The following is a 22,369-nucleotide window of genomic DNA, read 5'->3' on the forward strand; positions in this document are numbered from 1 at the left end:
AAAAGCGATTTAGTTTCTTATGACTACACTAGCAGTGGAATTTACTGCAATGTGACGGGGCTTGATCATAATCAAGGGGCTTGATCAAAGGTTGATCATATTCTCTTCTAAAAAAAGAAGAGTATCTTTTTCAACAAACAATTGATCACAGTTACAGCCAGCATCCCACAAAAAGCCCTTCGAGCCTCATTTTGTGCATATCAAATCGCAAAATCCAAAAAACCACACACCATATATTTTTGACTGCTTTGAATGGATACATTTTTTACCCATTTTTCCATATTAAAATATTATGCTGGGTCTTGAGATTAAATTACTTGCCTAGGTGGGTCCCGGAATAAAAAAGTTTGGGAATCCCTGATATAATCAATCCATATCGCCCATCCCTGCCCTTTTCTCTCTTGCCCTTTGACTCTCTTCATTAGTGAGATAATAATACACCTCATGAAATCAGCTTAACATCAGCAATAACTACTAACCAATGCTGGATGACTGTAGAGGAGAGATGTGACGCAACACAATGGTTCATGTGGTGTGAACTGATTTGCTGATGCAGGCTTATTATTTTGCACTGATTGGCAGAAATTGATCAAGCATTTGATCTTATCTGAGCCGCAGCAGGAAGTTGTGCTGCAGAAACATGTCTGAGACTATACACTGCATTTCCTTTTTTCTTGCAATCTCGAATGCTTTCTTTTGGCCTCTTTATCAGTGAGATAATAAATGGCGTGATCAGGTTAAATAGCATCAGCAAAAACTAGAGCTGGATGATCTAGTCAGAGACGATCTGTTTTTGTATGTTAGATTAGACGTCTCGTACTGCAAAAGGAATGCTGCATGAGTTTACAGATTTACAAATGAAACTGAATTTTGCACAGGAATAAAGGCAGACTGATCAAACCACATTATACTGATTCATCGCTTCATGATCACAATCAAAACTGAAATTAAATTGATTAATTGCACAGGCATAACATGATAAATAAGTAAAACAACATGATTAATTAATTAATTAATTCAAAATCATTTTGCCATTCAGTTGTAAAGTTTATAATAACCTCAAGTAGGGATATGCTGTACCTAGTACTAGGGAAAAAAACTCATAATTTTAAACAATTTTAACCTGCATAATCAGATGATGATTAAATAGTGTTGCTATTCTTTCACTTTAGGAAAAAAATAAATTACAGTGGGAACTGAGTGATAAGACATGATATGTAAACATGCATTAAACACAAAACTTGGCAGTCTAAATGTGTTTGTTACCTCCATATTACAAACATATCTTGAAAATTTCACAATGAACTCGATAAATTATCAAAAAAATACAAATAAACAGACTTAAGTTGTCTTTGGGGTGCTGCAGAATGAATTTAATCTGTGTATCCTGCATTTTGCTTTCTGATGAGCTCTTAAGCCTGGTTTATACTTCTGCGTCAAGTGACCAGCGTGACCCATGGCGCAGGCAACGTGCGTGGCTGTGCATTTATACTTCTGCGCGCTGTCTCTGTTGGTCTGCATTAACACTTCCGAAACACTAGTGGGCAGTGAGGTGTAAATGTTCCTTTGTGTCGAGTTTCTTCGCTGCTGTTTTGTTTTCCTGAACACTTCCGGGATGTACAAGTGGCTCAAACTCGCTCATTTTGAGGCAGGAACCGGCGGACGTGCAACAACTTTAACTATGAGGTAAACACAAAACAAAACTTTCCATCCGGAGCTCCTTCACGGGACTCCACACTTGTAAACAATCGCTCCATCAGGCTCGCACCATTCATGCGGCTCTCGGTCCCGCCCAGACTCTTCAGCGCTACCAAGCCGACCAATCACAGAGCTTGCGCTACGCGTCGTTGCGACGTGTAGTTACAATTTTTGAGAGGTGCACGTCAGCGACGCCGATGGCCACAGTGAAGGGCTATGCGTCAGCACCGTAGCATACGCCGGCGTTTGACGCAGAAGTATAAATCAACCTTAAGAGTGGTTGTTTAGCATTGAATAATAAACTAATAAACTGCTGCGGATGGTTTTGACATTTCTTCTGCATCTTCCGCCTTTGTCGCACATGCATAGGAACACATTACAAGTAACAAATTACGTATTATATTACTTTTTGCTTTTATCATTCGCTTTTAAGAAATAAATTGCTGAATTGAAATTAAAGTTGTCACAATGAATCAATCAGTCAATTAGAGAATGAGTTCATTATTTCAAACGCATCAAAGAAAGGGGAAATAAATCTCACTGGACGGTGATTTTACAGGGCACCTGATGAAAATCATCTTTTGTGTGCTGTTTAGACAGCTGTGTGTAGGTATAGTGTCCACAGTCATATTGGGTTGATCTATAAACACAATCAGTTTCTTTTTTTTTTTTCTGACTTTAAAATAGCATCCAAATCCCTCTCATTTTAAAGCCCACCGCGACTTGACGTAGGAGTCCAGTTTTCCAGAATTGAGTGAAACCTGCATATTAACACGTCTCTGTGGTAACGCGTATAATAATATCAACAAGCCAGGACGTGCGCAAAGCAACCAGGGGGCTATTTCATAAAAGTGGTTAAGAAAAGCGGGGATTAAAGTCAAAAGCCTGACTTCAAAGAGCTGAACTAAACGTCCACGCTTAAATTGGTTCCATAACAGCAAGTTGAAGATCGTTTGATCTGACTAGTCTGAGTTTAAATAATCTAGATAACTGCTCGTGCACGTTTCTGTCGTGAAACCTTAAAAGTCGAGCATAGATGCATCGATTACGTTGTGTGCTACCATGACAACTTGAGAACTGAAAGAGCTCTGAAATGAGACACAGCTGTTCACAGCGATTGAGCCGCGAAACTGCAGATTGTTCAATAGGTTACAGTAGCAATATATTTTTAAATATAGGCTATTATTTAGACCTATTAACATGAAATTAAATATTTGTTAAAATACATAGTAATTGTGCTTGACCGCGCGCATGTGTGTGAGAGAGAGAATTTGCGCATACTGCCAATTGTTGCTGCAAGGAAATGTTTTAATGCATTGCAGGCTCACTGTAACATACAAAATGTTCTAAAAGCACATTAGGTTTAAAATAAACAAAGAGCCGTGCACGCACAAGTGGTGGGATTTTTAATTTGCTCCCGAATCTGCTGCAAATCGTTGCTTTCCCTTTGCAACTTGTGTTTCCCGCGGCTGTGGGAAAATATCTTTACATTAAAGTGACGTTGCTGCTCAGCGCGGATCATCTCCTGATTATTCCGGTCATTTTATAGCTTTAAAGTCATTATTTAAGAAATGTAGTCTTCTTTTTTATATTAGTCAGTGTCTTTCTTAGCCCCGTGCTGCGTGGGTTTCCTCCAGGTGCTCCGGTTTCCCACAAATCCAAAGACATGCGGCATGCGCTATGGGTGAATTGAATAAGCTAAATTGGCCATAGTGTAGGAATGTGAATGAGTGTGTATGGATGTTTCCCATAGATTAGTTGCAGCTGGAAAGGCGTCCGCTGCATAAATCATATTCTGTATAAGTTAGCCGATCATTGCGCTGTGGCAACCCCAGATTAATTATTTAAATATATACATTTTTCATTTATACATATACAATTATAACAAAAGATGCTTCAATCCTGGTGTGTTTGTGTGTGTGTGTGTGTGTGTGTGTGTGTGTGTGTGTGTTTGTGTTTGTGTTTGTGTTTGTGTGTGTGTGTGTGTGTGTGTGTGTGTGTGTGTGTGTGTGTGTGTGTGTGTGTGTGTGTGTGTGTGTGTGTGTGTGTGTGTGTGTGTGTGAGAACAACTTTGTAAAACCATTGTGTCACTTATCGTTGCAACTCCACAACAAATACATCAAATAATCATTGGTAAAGTTTTTACTTCTCACATATGAGATCTGGTTCCTTAATGTCTGTCACTGTGCTGTTTATCCAGTGCAGCCGAGGCAGAGATTGAGGCACACTCTGACAGACACATGGGAACGGTGGGCAGGGAGAACCAGCATTAAAGGCACAGGCACCAAAAACAACTACAGTGTGCTCAGAGCAGAGAATTCTAATCTTCTGAAAGGCATAATAAAGGATCTGATGGGTGTTTTGAGCTGAAACTTTACAGACACATTCTGGAGACACAAACGACTTGTATTAAATCTTGGAAAAGGGGTTAAATAGGTGCCCTTTAAGACAAATAGTACTAAAGTAGCAAACACATTGCTTTAAACTTTTAGTAATCTGTATATACGGCATGTATAGATCTAGGGTTAGGAAGTTCTGAGATAACATTATCAAAATATTTTTAATGTGTTTTTTATGTAAATGTAGGTGTAGGTTATATAGTGTGTAGTTAACTGCAGAACTCCTCTATTCAAATAAAAAGAGAAAAAAAAGTTCTGAAAGAGATCAAGCCTCAGCCAGGTAATCAAAAGTAACACAAAAGGTTAACGCATTACTGACCATAAAAACTAACTAAAACTAGCTTTTACTTACCATAAAAACTAAGTAATGCAACTAGTTCATTTGTTGGGGAGTAACTCAATATTGTAATGCATTACTTCAAGAAGTAACTTTCCCTAACACTGCATGGGACGATGCCGAGATACGTTTATATTAGTGCTGGGCAAAAAATGGATCGTATCCATAATAAATGTTTGTTTTGACATCAGAGACATAGATATTAGGGGTGTCAACATTAATTGTTTCTTCGGTGCATCGCGATGCAGACACGGAAAATTCGGTATCGGTTCAGTAATAATAATAACCAGTTATAACCAGTAATAATAACAACCCGACTCTACATCATAACTTTTCAATTCAGATGGACGGGGCAACCATTACTGCATCCAAAATGGTGAAAAGCCTTGGAGTAATGATTGATGACCAACTAAACTTCTCTGACCACATCTCTAGAACTGCTCGATCTTGCAGATTCGCACTCTATAACATCAGAAAGATCCGACCCTTCCTATCTGAACATGTAGCTCAACTCCTTGTTCAAGCTCTTGTTCTCTCCAGACTGGACTATTGCAACTCTCTACTAGCCGGGCTTCCAGCTAACTCTATCAAGCCTCTTCAACTGCTCCAGAACGCAGCAGCACGAGTGGTCTTTAATGAACCTAAAAGAGCACATGTCACTCCGCTGCTCATCCGTTTGCACTGGCTGCCAGTTGCTGCTCGCATCAAATTCAAAGCTCTGATGTTTGCTTACAAAGCGACTTCTGGCTTTGCTCCTTCTTATTCGCTCTCACTTCTGCAGATGTATGTGCCCTCCAGAAACTTGCGTTCTGTGAATGAACGTCGCCTCGTGGTTCCATCCCAAAGAGGGAAGAAATCACTTTCCCGAACTCTCGCGTTCAATCTGCCCAGTTGGTCCCTCGCTGTCTTCAAGAAACCACTAAAACTCAACTATTTAGTCTCCATTTTTCTTACTAATATGCAATTGCCTCTCTGACTCCTCTACTAACTACAAAAAAAAGGCTAATGTTTTGCTTCTTACACTTTACACACCTGAAACTTGCCTACAGCACTTATTCATTGTTGCTCTTGGTTGTGTAAATTGCTTCCTTGTCCTCATTTGTAAGTCGCTTTGGATAAAAGCGTCTGCTAAATGACTAAATGTAAATGTCATTATGTACTAACGTACTAATCTCATATGCACTTTGTCGCTGTAGCTTACTATAGTGAGGGAGGCGAGTATTAACAAAGCTCCAACTATTTAAAAATGCAGAAACTGCACAATTTCACTGCATGTGTGTTTGCTGGACAGTCTTTCACTGGCTTACAGCAGAAGCCCCTATTTTACTGCAATTGAGAAAATGAAAGTACTCCATTTCTCTCTCTCACTGTGGTCCATTTGACCTGCTGGCGTGACTTTTCCTCTCCTCTCGGCTGTTACAGCGATACTTCTGGATATAGACACAAGCGCGTGTCTGCAGAGTTTTCTCCACCGTGTCTATCAGAGATCAGCTGTGATCGCCGCTGCCGTTTATCAGTGTTTATCATCTGTAAAGAGCACCAGCGCATAAGAGCCAATCGCAGCCCTTTCTGTTGAGCGAGTGACCAATCAACGGGCTGTAAGAAAGAACTCGCTAGACAAGGCTCAGACAGCAAGCGGGATATCTATATTAGTTGATTTGCTATAAATCCTCGTGTTGTTTAAAGGGGCAGTTTATATATCTGCCTGTATTAACGGACAAAATTGTATTACAAATAGTTTCTAAATATATTCATGCATTTTAATACAAGAATTGTTGTGCTGTAAAGAAAATATAAAACTGTGTATGGAAAGCACCGTTAATACACCGAGATATCAAATTGAACTGAATCGATGGCATGATAATCATAACCGAACCGTGAGACCAGTGTAGATTGACACCTCTAATAGATATATTTGAGAAAATGTTTATTTATATTTAGATATACAGTATGTGTACATGAAACAAATGATATATAAATGCAAATATCTATGCATGTGTATGTATCACATATGCATCATAAATACATATATAAAACACATATATTATGCCAAGAAAAACTTATTTTGGATGCGAATAATCTTTGCCTTTGTTTATTGTATGTATTTGTTTTTATTTTTTGTGACATTCACTTGAAAATTCAACTTGAGGCTGGTTATTTGTCACCTATGGTATAGATGTAGTGTTGATACCATGGTATTATTACATTTTAATATTGTGCCCAATCTCAAATTAGTGTATCGAGCCATCCCTAACCTTTGAAGTGAGATGATTGGATCATTTTAATCACATGCTCAATTCTCATCTATAGTGCTAAAATGAGTTCAATATAGATCCTCAATCAGCTTTTCAAACCTCAGTGCTTGATTAGTGCTGAACTGTTCACCATTATCAGTCGTAATCACTCTGCTGTGATCTGATCAAATAATGATGTTTTACACACAAAACCTCCGTCTCATCAGCTAGTGCAGGGGTGGCCAACCCTGTTCCAGGAGATCCACCTTCCTGCAGATTTCAGTTGCAACCCATATCAAACACACCTGAACCAGTTAATTAGGACCTGAACACCACGTGATAATTACAGGCAGGTGTGTTTGATATGGGTTGCAACTGAAATCTGCAGGAAGGTGGATCTCCAGGAACAGGGTTGACCACCTCTGAGCTTGTGTTTGTGTTAATGGCCCTGTCGTTCAAATGGACATGCTAATAGTGTGTGGGTGTGTGATCAAACATCTCATTGATCACTCAAACTCTCTGCATGATTGATTCAGTATGAATGAATCTCTTTAGTCTTTTCGTATGGAGTTTATTTTCCGTCATGAGAACGTCATTAACTATTTAAAGGCGCTAGTTGGTGATTTTATTTTCATCTGAGCTCAAAATGTCAGCACTTCTCTTCCAACATCTGCATGAGAAATTCAATCCTAAACATTTAATTCTGAATCCACAAAGAGGACTCAATGCAGAAGTAAGTTGTAATTGCGTATATTATATGTTCATGTTTTAACTGCTGTGCTTTGCGGTGATATTCATTTGAAACTATTGCTGTGTGCAGTTATTTTGATTAATTAATTTTATTTTTTTCGCACACATTCACTAGGAACCAGGCTAAATGTAATAGAATTATTATTTTAGAATCACTACTGTAATTAAGCAGTCATTATCAGACACATTGCATTTGTATATTGTTATTATGATTATCAGTATTATTTATTATATGCATATTTATATTCGTTTTAATAAGAACTAGTTCAGATGTGTCCAGCTGTGAGGTTTTGGAGACGTCTGCTTCACCATATGGGGAATAAGAACAGGACGTGTGTTTGGATATAACTCCGTTTTCTGAGCACACTTCATTATTATTGCTCATTTTTATTCCTTTGGTGGAGATTACAACTGAATTTAGAAATAGTGTTGACACAAATCTTTGTGCTTTGCAAAGGAAATTAAATATGTGGGCTGATGGATGTGTTCAGTGGAGTGAGTTTCCACCGTTTTCTCACCAAAGTAAAGGAGTAAAGAGTGAAAGTAAAGAGAAAGAGGATGAATGGAGGAGGCTCGTTCTTTATCCTCGCGCTGCAGATGCTCTGTTTAACTGTTTTCTCACTAGTGAAGCGTTCAGTTTCTACACTTACAGGGCCCTATCATACACCCAGCGCAATGCGGCGCAAATGTTATTTGCTAGTTTCAGCTTGACGCAAGTGTCGTTTTGCTGTTTTGCACAGAGTCGTTTAAATAGCAAATGCATTTGCGCTCAAATGTGCGCCCATAGGCATTCTGGTCTAAAAAGGGAGGCGTACTGCTGGCGCGTTGCTATTTTGAGAAACTATAGTAGATTTTTCACTAGTTCAAAACGAACCCGGTCTAAACTCCAGTACAGAGTTGCGCCTCGCTTACACACTGCTTATTAGCCTACACACAAGATGTAGAACAATACGCAAATATCTTTACAGATGAAAACATTTTAATTTTAAGGATATATATAGGATATAATAAGAATAGATATAGAATATAAATATAAAGGATTAAAATATTACAAAACATATTATTTTCCAGCCTTCATAAATATGAAAAATCACTACCTTCATGTCTTCTTCATCTCGGGAGGCTTTTTCAGTTCATTCATAACAATTTGCTTTTGTACAATGTTATTATTATTAGCAGTATTATTTATTATATCCATATTTATATTTGTTTTATTAAAAACATGCTTAGATTTGCCCACCTGGTTTTAGACCATATGGGGCACAGCATGTGTATTAGGATATAACTCAGGTTTTTGAACACACTTGGTCATTATTGTTCATTTATTCGTTTGCTGGAAATTAGAACTGAATTTAGAAATAGTTGAGACGAATATTTGCGCTTAACAAACGCAATTAATTATTGATTGTTAATTGATGTCTGTGCGTACAAGGTTTCCCTTTCCAAGAGCGAAAGTGAAAGTAGATCAATTATCTCTCATTCTCATGCAGTAGATGCTCTGTTTAACTGTTTTCTGTTAAAAAAACTGTTAACTGTTTGTGAAATGCTCAGTTTTTCCACTTCCACTTACTTTACGTCCTGTAAATAGCGAATGCGCTTATGGAAGCTGGCTCTAAAAGGGAATGGGAGATGAGACTCTGATTTATTTGGTTTATTCTTAAAACACACCTATAACTCATTAAGAAAATAAACTCAACCCTTTTAGACCATGCGCCACGGCGCAAAGCGGATTTTCCCGTCCTTAAATTAGCAAAAATGCATTCTGACATGCCCTGAAAGCGTTTGCGCCCTGCGCTTTACGCTTTGTGCATGGACCGTCAAAATAGAGCCCACAAAGTCCGCCATGTAAATAGCAAATCTGCCATGGAGCGACACAACTGACTCTTAAAGGGAATGAGAGACGAGACTCTGATTGTTTTAATGCAAGCTATGCTCTAATCACATCCAGAACTCATTAAGAAAATAAGCACAACCCTGTTAGACCATGCACCAGGGCGCAGAGAGTCTTTATCCATCCTTAAAATAGCAAAAGGCGATTCGGACATGCACCTAATGCTTTTGTGCCATGAGCTTTAAACGTCGCACTTACATCGGAGAGCCCTGCATGTTTGGAATTATAACAAATTATAAAGTTGTCTAACTGGTGAATGTCATGATTTGGTGTTATATTAGATTGTCTATGTTCATCTATTTGGTGCATGTTCATGACTTAAGAAGGTGTGGCTTTGGACTGAAGGGAGGGACGTGCGTTTTTAGTGCTAGTATGCTGACGTTAGTATTTAGGTAGATCACCTACTGTACCTTTAAGTTAACTTAATTTGTCCAATCCACTTAATTTTGTAAATACAATTAAGTTGTCCCCACAAAATACTCAAGAATTGTGTTGATTCAGCTCATTTACAATAAGTAGCCTTAACCAGCAGTAAAAAGTCACTTGAGTGAAAGAGTGCTTAATCTATGTATTTTTATTAATTAATTTATTTTTGGCTTCCAATCAAAGTGATTCATTTGCTTAATTTGATCATCAGCTTGAAACACTTTAATCCCAATGGCAACAAGCAAAAATTGCATGGCAGAAGCTCACCGTTGTGCTTGATTGATTTATTTATTTTTGGCTATTTTGTCTGATGTCCTTCTTTGTTTGTCTTAAAACAAGGACTGCTAAGACATTGTAGCTGTTTCTCCACCTCAAGTGCCTGCAGTTTCCAGAACCATCACCTGTGTCCGCTCCGTTTCAACACCAGCCACAATTTCACGCTCCTTTTAATGCATTTAAGTGGCATTTCACATCGCTTGAGTCGTGTTTGAACAAACTACCGTCTGGTTACGGGGTTTATTTGATCATTCAGGCTGAATGAAGAACTGATTTTAGCACTTTTATCTTATTTTCTTTGAGTTGCTATTGTGTAAAGAGCTCCTACACACTGGATTAATATAGCATTTCTCTAAAGCATTACTGAAAAATCAATTCAGGTTTATTTGTATAGTGCTTTTCACAATTATTGTTTCAAAGCAGCTTTACAAAAGGTGCACCTTATTGCATTTCAATCAAAATCAGAAAAGTTAAGGTTATTAATTACCATAGCTTTAATAATTACTAATTAACTAGTAGTTCTTAGTCAAGTCCTGTTTTGTTCTAATGCATTTTATGCAATACTGATTGTTCTAAAGCAGCTTTTGTGGATATAATAAGGGAAAAAACAAGTCAACCATTAGATATGTTGTCATTCAAAGATGCAAATTAGATTTAAAACTGGAATATTGCATAAAATATTTGCGAATAAAGCAGCGTTTCCAATTATTCAGAAACAAAGTAGTCACTTCCTGATAATCTGGCCGCAAATACCAGACAGAAGAATGTAGGAGAAGTCATGGTGGTCTTTTTATTCTCTAATAAATGAGATCAATTTTATCCTGCTCAGTTGTGCTCCTGAATTTAAGTGCATTTTTAATATTCATGCACATCTCTGTGTATTTGTTATGCAATATTGCACAATGCACAGAAATATTGTTGGATTGAAACTGTGGAAGTCAAAGCTTACCACATTTTTGTTTTCCATTTACCACAGGAAATGTATAATACATTCATTTTTTTTTTGTGTGGATTAAAGTTCTGTGCATTAAAATATGGACAGATGTAATGATTCTTTATCATATTTTCTTTTTAAATCAATCATTAGTCTTTTAGGTAACACTTTACAATAAGATGGTATTACTTTTGGTTGGTTAATGCATTTACAAACAATAAAACATTACAATAATCTTTACCAACATTAATGTGATTAAAATCATTCATTGTTAGTTCATGTTAACTCGCAGTGCATTAATGTTAACGAGCATGATTTAGGATTTTATATTTATATATGAGCTATATACTATGAGCTGTGATTTATAATTGCTGTACAGGTATCTATCTTTATCAGTTTACATTAGTAAATACATAAACTAATGGCCGTCTTTTATGCGCAATCCCAAAATTTTCCATTTAAGCATTTTGTTTTATCCAATATTCCAAAATGCATATAGAACCATAGCTAATGATGCTAAATGACATGAATTCGTATCCTCTAAAACACAATAGTGTCATTATCAGATCAGTTTAATGTTGAATCAGGTACAGGGCAGAGTTTGCATTATTTATTTCAGTGTTGATTCAGTTCAGATCAATATCTAAGGTGCATTTGACAACAGGCTGTTGAATTATTGGAAAATAAAGCACAGTGTTACGCCCCATTTACACGGAGCGTCAACGATTCCCATTCACTTTGAATGGGTGACGTCAGGCGTTGCCGAACTGCATTGTGGATCCGTCGGTGCTGCTTCAGTGGCGTTGCATGCTGCAAAAGTTGGACGGAAGCGTCAGCCAATCAGATCGCTGTATGCAAATAAACCTGTGGCCTATTGCTGACTGAATTTCATTGGCTGACGCTGATATGATGATCGCGTCAGTTCCAACTTCAGACACGCCTTCAGTCAAGCGTTGACACTGAAGCCCCGTGTGAATGGGGTGTTACACTTACGGATGTGCCTTATTCTCTAATAATTCTATTATTTCCTTCTAGTGTGTAGGAGCTCTGAGATCTTACAGGATCTACTGTAAACCACAGTTATCTCACTGCTTTTTTATTATCATCCTATTACTATTATAACATTTTGACCAGATGTTTAGGCATCTTGTGAGTTTTATAAACCATTATTTAATCACTTGAAGGGGTAGTTCACCCATCATGTACTCTCCCTTATGTAGTTTAATGCGTTTCTTCTTTTGACCGCAAAAGTAGATATTTTAAATATATCTGGCACTAATTGACTTCCATAATAGGGAACAAAATGACTATGGAAGTCAATTGGTGTCAAAGTATTCTCCCTCATGCAGTTTTATATGCATTTATTTCGTTTTTTAAATGCAAAAGTAGATATTTTGAAGATTTCTGGCACTAATTGACTTGGATAATTGGGGGGAAAACACTATGGAAGTTAATTGGTGTCAAAATATCCCCCCTCACGCAGTTTTAAATGCGTTTTTTCTTCAGTTGAACACAAAAGTAGATCATTTGAAGATTGCTGGCACCAACTGACTTCCATAATAGGGAAGAAAATACTATGGAAGTCAATTGGTGTCAAAATACCTTGCCTTATGCAGTTTTATGTGCATTTCTTCTTTTAAATGCAAAAGTAGATATTTTGAAGGTTTCTGGCACTATTTAACTTCCATAATAGGAAAAAAAATACTATGGAAGTCAATTGGTGTCAGAATCTTTATTTGTGTCCTACATAAGACTTGATTTCTAACAAGTAAACGATGGCAGAATTATAATTTTTGGGTGAACTGTCCCTTTAAACACTCCATTAAATGAAGTCAATTTGTCCATATCTGCACTCCATATTTTAGATCTCATCTGGGAATTGAATTCTGACTGTCACTTGTTGTAGTTAGAAATAAGACATTGTTGTACTGAAACGATGACTTTTGTTTTGAAAGATGACATAATAATGCTCTTATTTAATTACTGTGATTTAATACTGTGATTCATTTCCTGTCCGTTTGCCGAAGACCAATCATTACATCACTAATGACCGATTAATTTGCACACTTTACATTAAGGTTCCACTTGTTATTATTAATTAAATTTTAATGTCATCACATTTTGGAATCCACAGCATTTTAAAGAGCAGCTCATATGGTGTTTAAAGTGTCCTAACATGCTTGAAATTGTATTAAAATTTGCATTTAATAGAATCATTTTGCATATGATTCATTTGAATCAATTCAGGTCTGTAAGCCCCGCCCACATTCAATAAGCCAACTCTGCTCTGATTGGTCAGCTGTTTTAATTGGTCTATTTAAAATGGAACACCCCATTCCAGAGTGTTTGTACTTTATGGAAGGCGGAGATTATGCAAATGAGTTTCTTTGTATTGACGTAGATTGGAAACAGGTTATAGATTCAAGAATATAATGACTCGTTTAAGGAAATTCAGAGCTGACTTTTAATTTCAGACAAAATCACAACTTTGCAGATTGTTTATATTGAAAGACAGCCATATTACAAACCCATATGACCTGTTCTTTACATGTAACAAGTAATTTAGGTCACACTTTATTTTAAATTGTACAATTCACACTATTACAAACCATCAACAAGACTTTTAGCTCAGTAAACCTTTACTTAGTTCATAATTAGTAGCCATTAAGGTAGTAGTTGGCTTTAGGCATTGGATTAGAGTAAGATCATATGTTATAAGTGCTAATATCTTAATAATACACTGCAAAAAATGCTTTTCTTGCTTAGATTTTTTGTCTTGTTTCTAGTCTAAATATCTAAAATTTCTTATATCAAGAAGCATTTATTAGACAAGCAAAACATATTGCCTTGTTTTGAGAAATATTATGCCAATATTAAGTCAGTTTTTCCCTAAAACAAGCAAAATAATCTGCCAATGGGGTAAGCAAATTAATCTTGTTTTTTCTTTTGACGTAAGATTATTTTGCTTACCCCATTGGCAGATTATTTTGCTTGTTTTAGGGAAAAACTGACTTAATATTGGCATAATATTTCTCAAAACAAGGCAATATGTTTTGCTTGTTTAGAAAATTCTTCTTGATTTAGGAACTTTTAGATATTTGGACTAGAAACAAGACAAAAAATCTAAGTAAGAAAAGCATTTTTTGCAGTGTAGACATGTAATAAGACACTGGTTAATAATGAGAACTTAAAGTATTAGCAAATTCAGTAACTTAATGAAGATTGACGTGAGATTTGTGAGTCGTGCATCAAATATATTAAACAAAAAGACCTGCATTGATAAATACAATATAAGATACCAGTGTTATGGTGGTTTATGTTTTTTGTGGAGTTTAAACGGTATTTAGGTGCAGAAATTGAATAGTCAAATGGTAAATGATCAGTATAGCCAGTAGTAAATGGTGTGAATTGTTACTTAAACTGAAGTGTTGCCATCATTTAATACATAGAGAGTGTCTGCTTTAATGTTTTGTTAAAATGTGGGTGAAATTATGTTCATTTTGCACTGAAATAATCTTTATGTTGTCAAATGTGTCTCTACACTGTAAAAAATATCCGTAAATCAGCAGTTTTTATTGTTTTCTCCATTTATTTCTGCTTTTGAATTGCATTATGGGAGCTTGATCTTTCTTCCAACAACTTTTAACCTTGATAAAGTCAGAAAAAGTGACTTTTATGAACATTTATAATAGTGTGCAGTGCTGTATTGTCTGTGTTGGTGTTGTATATTACACTACAAAAACCTTGTAATAAACTGCAGCACATTTTCAGTTATTTTACAGACTTATTTCTCTAGATATTAATATTTCTCATATATTATATTATTTACAAACTCAAGATGCCTTCCATTATGCAGTATTATATGCATTTTTTTCCTGTTGAACACAAGAGTAGATGTTTTGAAGATTTCTGGCACCAATTGACTTCCATAAAAGGAAAAAAAATACTATGAAAGTCGACTGTGTCTAAATATCTTCCCTTAGGCAGATTTATATGCATTTCTTTCTTCTTTTGAACTCCAAGGTAGATATTTTGAAGATTGGCTCCATCAAATGACTTCCATAATAGGAAAAATACTATGGAAGTCAATTGGTGTCAAAATATCTTTACATAACGCATATAAAACTGCATTGGCTTCTGTTGAACACGAAATTAGGTGTTTTAAAGATTGCTGGCACCAACTGACTTCCATAATTGGAAAAAACACTGTGGAGGTCAATTGTTGTCAAAATATCTTCCCTTAGGCAATTTAATGCGTCCCCCCCCCCCCCCCCCCTTCAGTTTAAAACAGAAGTAGACATTTTGTAGATTGCTGGCACCAATTGGCTTCCATAGGGAAAAAAATACTATGGAAGTCAGTTGGTTTCAAAATATCTTCCCTTATGCAGTTTTATATGCATTTATTTCTTTTGTTGAACACTGAAGTAGATATTTTAAAGATTTCTGACACTAATTGATTTCCCTTATATTTTGTTTCCTTTTCTGCAAGTCAACTGGTGTCAAAATATCTTCCCTTAGGCAGTTTTAAATGCGTTTCTTTTTTTCTGTTGAACACAAATGTAGATATTTAAAAGATTGCTGGCACCAATTGATTTCCATAATAGAAAAAAATACTTTGGCGGTCAATTGGTGTCAAAATATCTTCCCTTAGGCAGTTTTTATGCGATTCATCTTTCTGTTAAACACAAAAGTAGATATTTTGAAGATTTCTGACACCAATTAACTTCCATATTATTTTTTTCCTAATATGGAACTCAGTTGGTGTCAAAGTATCTTCCCCTCTGCAGTTGTGATGTTTCTTTCTTCTGTTGAACCCAAAACTACACAATTTGAAAATCTATGACACCAATTGATGTCCATAGTATTTTTTTTCCAATTATAGAGGTTTATCAGTGTCAAAATATCTTTCCTCATAGGCAGTTTTATATGCATTTCTTCTGTTGAACACAAAAGTAGATATTTTTGAAGATTTCTGACACCAATTGACTTCCATATCATGTTTTTTCCTACTATGGAGGTCAATCGGTGTCAAAAAATCTTCCCTTGGGCAGTTTTATATGCATTTCTTTTTTCTGTTAAACACACAAGTAGATATTTTGAAGCTTTCTGATCACTAATTAAGAGATCAACATCCCATAATGCAATTCACAACCAGAAATAACCCCAAAAACACACAACATTTGTAAAAATACTAATTTACTGATATTGTACTTGCAGTGTAGTAGGATATTCAGCAAAGTATAAAGATTTTGTGTGAAATTAAATGTCATGAAACGATTCCTGTGACAGATTTATGACATACAAACTTCATTTCTACAAGTCATGTTGAAAACGGATGATAGTGTTTAATGCATTCATATCAATGGGACCTTTTTATGTAGTATTACCTGTAATGTGTAGCATCAACTAATACACTACTGATTGATTGATTGATTGATTGATTGATTGATTGATTGATTGATTGATTGATTTTATTTACTGACATTTGATACAGTGTAATCATATCTGAAGAACATTTCATGTAATCCAAAGCAGGACTGTGATTTTTCAGCTGTTCATTTCTCAATCAAGCACTGAATAAAGTCCAGAATATTTCACAAATCTGCGTCTTGAATGGACTCATGCATATTCATTATCATTATAATGCGCTTCTGTTGTGTCAAATCCTGTGATGACCTTTGACCTTGACCTCTCACACGCATTCAGTCATGCTAACGTTACGCGTCAGTTTTACTTCAACTTTGCTTCTCCCACTTCTGCAGCAAGAGCACAAAGAAAGTGTGTGTTCAGCAGGATTGCTCTCGGCTTTCTCATGTGTTTGGCCGGAAATAGAAATAGAGGAAAGATCCTTTATTGGTTAAAAATGGTGCATGAAATCCCAGTCGGATGATTTCATTGTCTGTTTGGCTTTTGAGGACTTGTGTTCTCACATTTGCGCTGGTTTTCAATTCCCTTTATTTGGTTTTTGGCATGTTGTGTTAATGAGAGCATTATGAAAGCATAGGTTATTATATTTAAAGGGGTAGTTCACAGAAATTGGCTTACTCTAAACCTTTGTGAGTTTGATGTTTGAATACTAAAGTAGATATTTTGAAGAATGTTGGAAAATGGCACATCGACATCCATAGAAAAAACAAATACTATGAAAGTCAATTGTGTCCAACATTCTTCGGAATAATTTGGTTTTATTATCTTTTAAAAGGATAGTTCGTGCAAAAACAAATGTAGATAGTAAACAAAAGTAGGTATTTTGAAGAATGTTGGAAACTGGTATCCACTGACATCCACAGTATTTGTTTTTTCTACAGTGGAAGTTAATGGTTACCAGTTTCCAACATTCTTCACAATAATTTGGTTTTATTATCTTTAAAGAGACGGTTCACCCCCCACCCCCCACCCCCAAAAAAACCCCAAAATTTTACTCACTTTTTGTTTTGAATGCATGTGTAGATATTTTTGAAGAATGTTGGAAAATTGTAAACATTGACATCCATTGTAGGAAAAACAATACTATGAAAGTAAATTTAATCCAACTTTCTTCTGAATAATTTGGTTTAAAAGGATAGTTTGTGCAAAAACAAATATAAATAGTAAACAAAAGTAGATATTTTGAAGAATGTTGTAAAATGGAAACCATTGACATCCATTGTGGGGTAAAAAATACTATGATAGTCAATGGTTACTGGTTTCCAACATTTTTCAAAATTATTTAGATTTATTATCTTTAAAGGTACAGTTAATCTAAAAATTTATTTATTCCCTTTTTCTTTTAAATGAAAGAAGTAAGTATTTTGAAGAATGTTGGAAAATGGTAACCATTGACATCCACAGTATTTGTTTTGTCCTACAGTGGAATTTGATGGTTACCAGTTTCTAACATTCTTCACAAAAATTAGGTTTTATTATTTTTTAAAGGAACAGTTCATCCCACAAAACATTAATTTACTTTTTGTTTTGAATGCAAGTGTAGATATTTTGAAGAATGTTCAAATGGTGACCATTGACATTTATTCTAGGAAAACAAATACTATGAAAGTCAATTGTATCCAGCATTCTTCTAAATAATTTGATTTTATTATGTTTTAAAAGGATAGTTCATGCTAAATCAAGCATAGATATTTTGGAGAATGTTACCATTGACATCCACAGTATTTTTTTGGAAGTCGAAAATTTGGTTTTATTATTTTAAAGAAACATTTCACCAAAAATGAATTAACTTTTTGTTTTCAATGCAAGTGTAGATATTTTGAAGAATGTTCAGATGGTAACATAGGACATTTATTCTAGGAAAAACAAATAATAATATAATAATTTGGTTTTATTATGTTTTAAAGGGATAATTCATTTGAAAACAAAAATAGATAGTAGACAAAAGTAGATATTTTGAAGAATGTTAGAAAATGGTTACCTTTGACAACCATTGTGGGACAAAGAAATACTATGGTAGTCAATGGTTACCGTTTTCCAACATTTTTCAAAATAACCTCGATTTATTTTCTTTAAAGGTACAGTTAATCCAAATATATATATGTATATACTCACTTTTTTTCTTTTAATTACAAAAGTAGGTATTTTGAAGAATGTTGGAAAATGGTAACCATTGACATCCACAGTATTTGTTTTGTCCTACAATGGAAGTCAATAGCTACAAGTTTCCAACATTATTGGAATGGTTACTGGTTTCCAACATTCTTTACAATTATTTGTTTTATTATCTTTAAAGGAACAGTTTAAAATGTATTTACTCACTTTTTGTTTTGAATACGAGTATATATATTTTGAAGAATGTTGGGAAATGGTAACCATTTACATCCATTGTAGGAAAAACTAATAAAAGGGTAGTCAATTGTGTCCAACATTCTTCAAAACAATTTGGTTTAATTCTCTTTTAAAAGGATAGTTCATGCAAAAAATAAATGACATTGTTTTGAAAACAAAAGAAGATATTTTTAAGAATGTTCAACTGGTAACCATTGACGTCTATTGTAGAAAAATCACTATGGAAGTCAATGGTTCCCATTTTTCAACATTCTTCAAAATAATTACGGTTTTATCACCTTTATAGGGATTAAGCAATTAAATTTATATCTACTCCAAACCTCTGTGATTTTGTTTTGTTTATAAAAGTGTAGATATTTTGAAGAATGTTGGAAAATGTTGGTTACAATTGACATTCATTGTAGAAAAAAGAAATACTATGGGAGTCAACGGTTTCCAACATTTTCAAAATAATTTTATATTTTATGTAAAGGGATAGTTCAGGAAAAAATTAATTAACTCACTCCAAACCTTTGCAAATGTGTGTGCTTTTTTAATACAAATGTAAATATTTTGAAGAATGTTGGAAAATGGTAGCTATTGACATCTAGGTGTAGGGAAAACAAATACTATGGAAGTCAATGGTTACCGGTTTACAACATTCTTAAAAATAATTTAGCTTCATCACCTTAAAATGATTAGTTCAACTCCCCAAAAATATTTACTCACTTTTTGTTTTGAATAGAAAAGGAGGTATTGTGAAGAATGCTGGAAAGTGGTGGCCATTGACATCTACTGTAGGAAAAACTAATACAATGGAAGTCAATGGTTACCGGTTTCCAACATTATTCAAAATAATTTGGTTGTATTATCTTTAAAGGTACAGTTCATCCAATCAATTTCATTTACTCACGTTTTGTTTTGAATACAAAAGTAGACACTTTAAAGAATGTTGGAAAATGGTATTCATTGTAGGAAAAACAAATTATATGAAAGTCAATGGTTACCATTTTCCAACTTTCTTTATAGGGATTGAGGGAATACATTTTTATTTACTCACTCCAACCTCTGTGATTTTTCTTTTGTTTTTTATACAAGTGTTGATATTTTGAAGAATGTTGGAAAATAGTTGCCCTTAACATCCATTGTAGGAAAAACAAATACTATGGGAGTTAATGGTTACCCGTTTCCAAAATTCTTCAAAATAATTAGGTTTTATTATCTTTAAAGGCATAGTTCACCCCCAAATTATTTATTTACTCACTCCAAACCATGGTAAATGTGTGTTGTTTTTTTATGCAACTGTAGATATTTTGAAGAATGTTGGGAAAATGGTAGCTATTGACATCCATTTTAGGAAAAACAAATACTATGGTAAATTGCATCAAACAATCTTCAAAATAGTAAGGTTTTATTATGTGTAAAGGCATAGATCACCCCCAAATGTTTGATTTACTCATTCCAAACCATGGTAAATGCGTTTTTTTTTTATACAAGTATAGATATTTTGAAGAATGTTGGAAAATGGTAGCCATTGACGTGCATTGTAGGATAAACAAATACTATTGAAGTCATTAGTTTCCAACATTCATCAAAATAATTTGGTTTTGTTATCTGTAAAGGGGCCGTTCACTCAAAAAAGATCATTTACTCACTTTGTTTTGAATACAAATGTAGATATCTTAAAGAATGTTGGAAAATGGTAACCATTGACATCCATTGTAGAAAAAAATATGGAGTTCAGTGGTTACCGGTTTCCAACATTCTTCAAAATAATTTGGTGTTATTCTCTTAAAATGGTAAAGTTCACCCTAATATTAAACTTTTGAGAGTTTGTTTTTTGTTTTGAATACAGAAGCAGATATTTTGAAGAATGTTGGTAAATGATAACCATTGACATCCATTGTAAGAAAAACAAATACCAATGAAAGTAATTTGTATTCAACAATTTATAATAATTAGGTTCAAATTCAAAATAATTACGTTTTATTATCTTTTAAGGTAATAGTTTGGCCTTATTTATTATTTTTTTTTATTTACTCCAAATTTTTGTCAATGTGTGTGTCTTAATACAAATGTAGACATTTCGAAGAATGTTGGAAAATGGTAGCCATTGACATCCATTGTAGGAAAAACAAATGCTATGGGAGTTACTGGTGTCCAACATTCTTCAAAGAAATTTGGTTTTATTATCTTTTAAAGGGGTAGTTCATGCAAAAAAAAAATCTCACTTTTTGTTTTGAATATAAAACTAAATAATTTGAAGAAAGTTGGACAATGTTAGCCATTGACATCCATTTTAGGAAAAACAAATACTATGGTAGTCAATTGCATCAAACAATCTTCAAAATAGTTAGGTTTTTTTTTTTTTTATCTTTAAAGGCATAGATTACCCCCAGATTTTTTATTTACTAACTTGAAACCATGGTAAATGTGTTTTTTTAATGCAAGTGTAGATATTTTGAAGAATGTTTGGGAAATGGTAGCCGTTGACATCCATTGTAGCATAAACAAATACTATGGGAGTCAGTGGTTTTCAACATTAAATAATTTGGTTTTGTTATCTGTAAAGGGAACTCAAAAAAGATCATTTACTCACTTTGTTTTGAATACAAATGTAGATATCTTTAAAAAATGTTGGAAAATGGTAACCATTGACATCCATTGTAGAAAAAAATATGGAGTTCAGTGGTTACCGGTTTCCAACATTCGTCAAAATAATTTGGTGTTATTCTCTTAAAATGGTAAAGTTCACCCCAATATTAAACTTTCGAGAGTTTGTTTTTTGTTTTGAATACAGAAGCAGATATTTTGAAGAATGTTGAAAAATGATAACCAATGTAGGAAAAACAAATACTATACAAGTCAGTGGTTACCACTTTCCAACATTCTTCAAAATATCTTCTTTTACGTTCAGCAGATAAAGAAACTCAAACTGGTTTGCGATAAATAATAATAATTTAATATTTTAGTTTAACTTTATTTAATAACCCCTACTAGAGTTGCAATTAATTTCATTCCACGAATGCTGATGTGAAATAAATAAATTAAGATCAACAACAACACATCAATGACTAATAAACTGTAATTACAGTGGAATTAATTTACCATAGATGTTATCAAAACTTCCCATTTTCACATAAACATTTATGCAACGTTTATGCAATGTTCATGCAACATTTATTGTAAACTGGCATCAGTTTGTCGGTATTTGAGTTTGTTCATGATATTGATCTCACTGTAAAATCATGTCCGTTGTTGTGTTTTCTTTGCAGGTGAATTTTATCGAAGACGGTCAGAGGTCGGAAGAGCTTGACAGAGAATCTGTACGGTTGAAGGGAGCCAGAAAACCTACCACCACTTTCAAGGCCACATTAATGCACATCAGGTGAATATTAGGGCTATGCAACTAATCTGCATGTTGTCAGTGTGAGTGTGTGTTCACGCTTCTGTCAGTCTATGTCGCCGTTCATCTAAAACTCCACATCTATAATCCTCTGAGTCTATGCTGACATCATCTTCAGCAGCTCAAACACTCTAATGGCTAATGGACAGACGGCTGCTTCTCACTCAGGGCTGCTGTTTATGCTAATGAGGGAGAGATGGGCACTAGTGGGCGGGGCTTTCCCCCTCTGATGACACGTACAAAGAGAGAATGTCAATCAA

The 22,369-nt window shown here is 34.7% G+C and overlaps 1 protein-coding gene across 3 annotated transcripts in view; it reads left to right on the forward strand.

The window, feature by feature from the left end:
* The window catches only part of mospd2 (motile sperm domain containing 2), a 70,809-nt gene that overhangs the window by 29,135 nt on the left and 19,305 nt on the right, over positions 1 to 22,369 (forward strand). For 2 of the 3 annotated variants that reach the window (NM_001007293.2, XM_073911829.1), the window contains 1 exon segment: positions 21,979 to 22,091. In NM_001007293.2, coding sequence (NP_001007294.2) covers positions 21,979 to 22,091 — 113 coding nt within the window. 3 annotated transcript variants of the gene reach the window in all.

This window comes from Danio rerio, chromosome 9 (genome assembly GCF_049306965.1).
Source record: "Danio rerio strain Tuebingen ecotype United States chromosome 9, GRCz12tu, whole genome shotgun sequence".
NCBI classification, from domain to species: domain Eukaryota; kingdom Metazoa; phylum Chordata; class Actinopteri; order Cypriniformes; family Danionidae; genus Danio; species Danio rerio.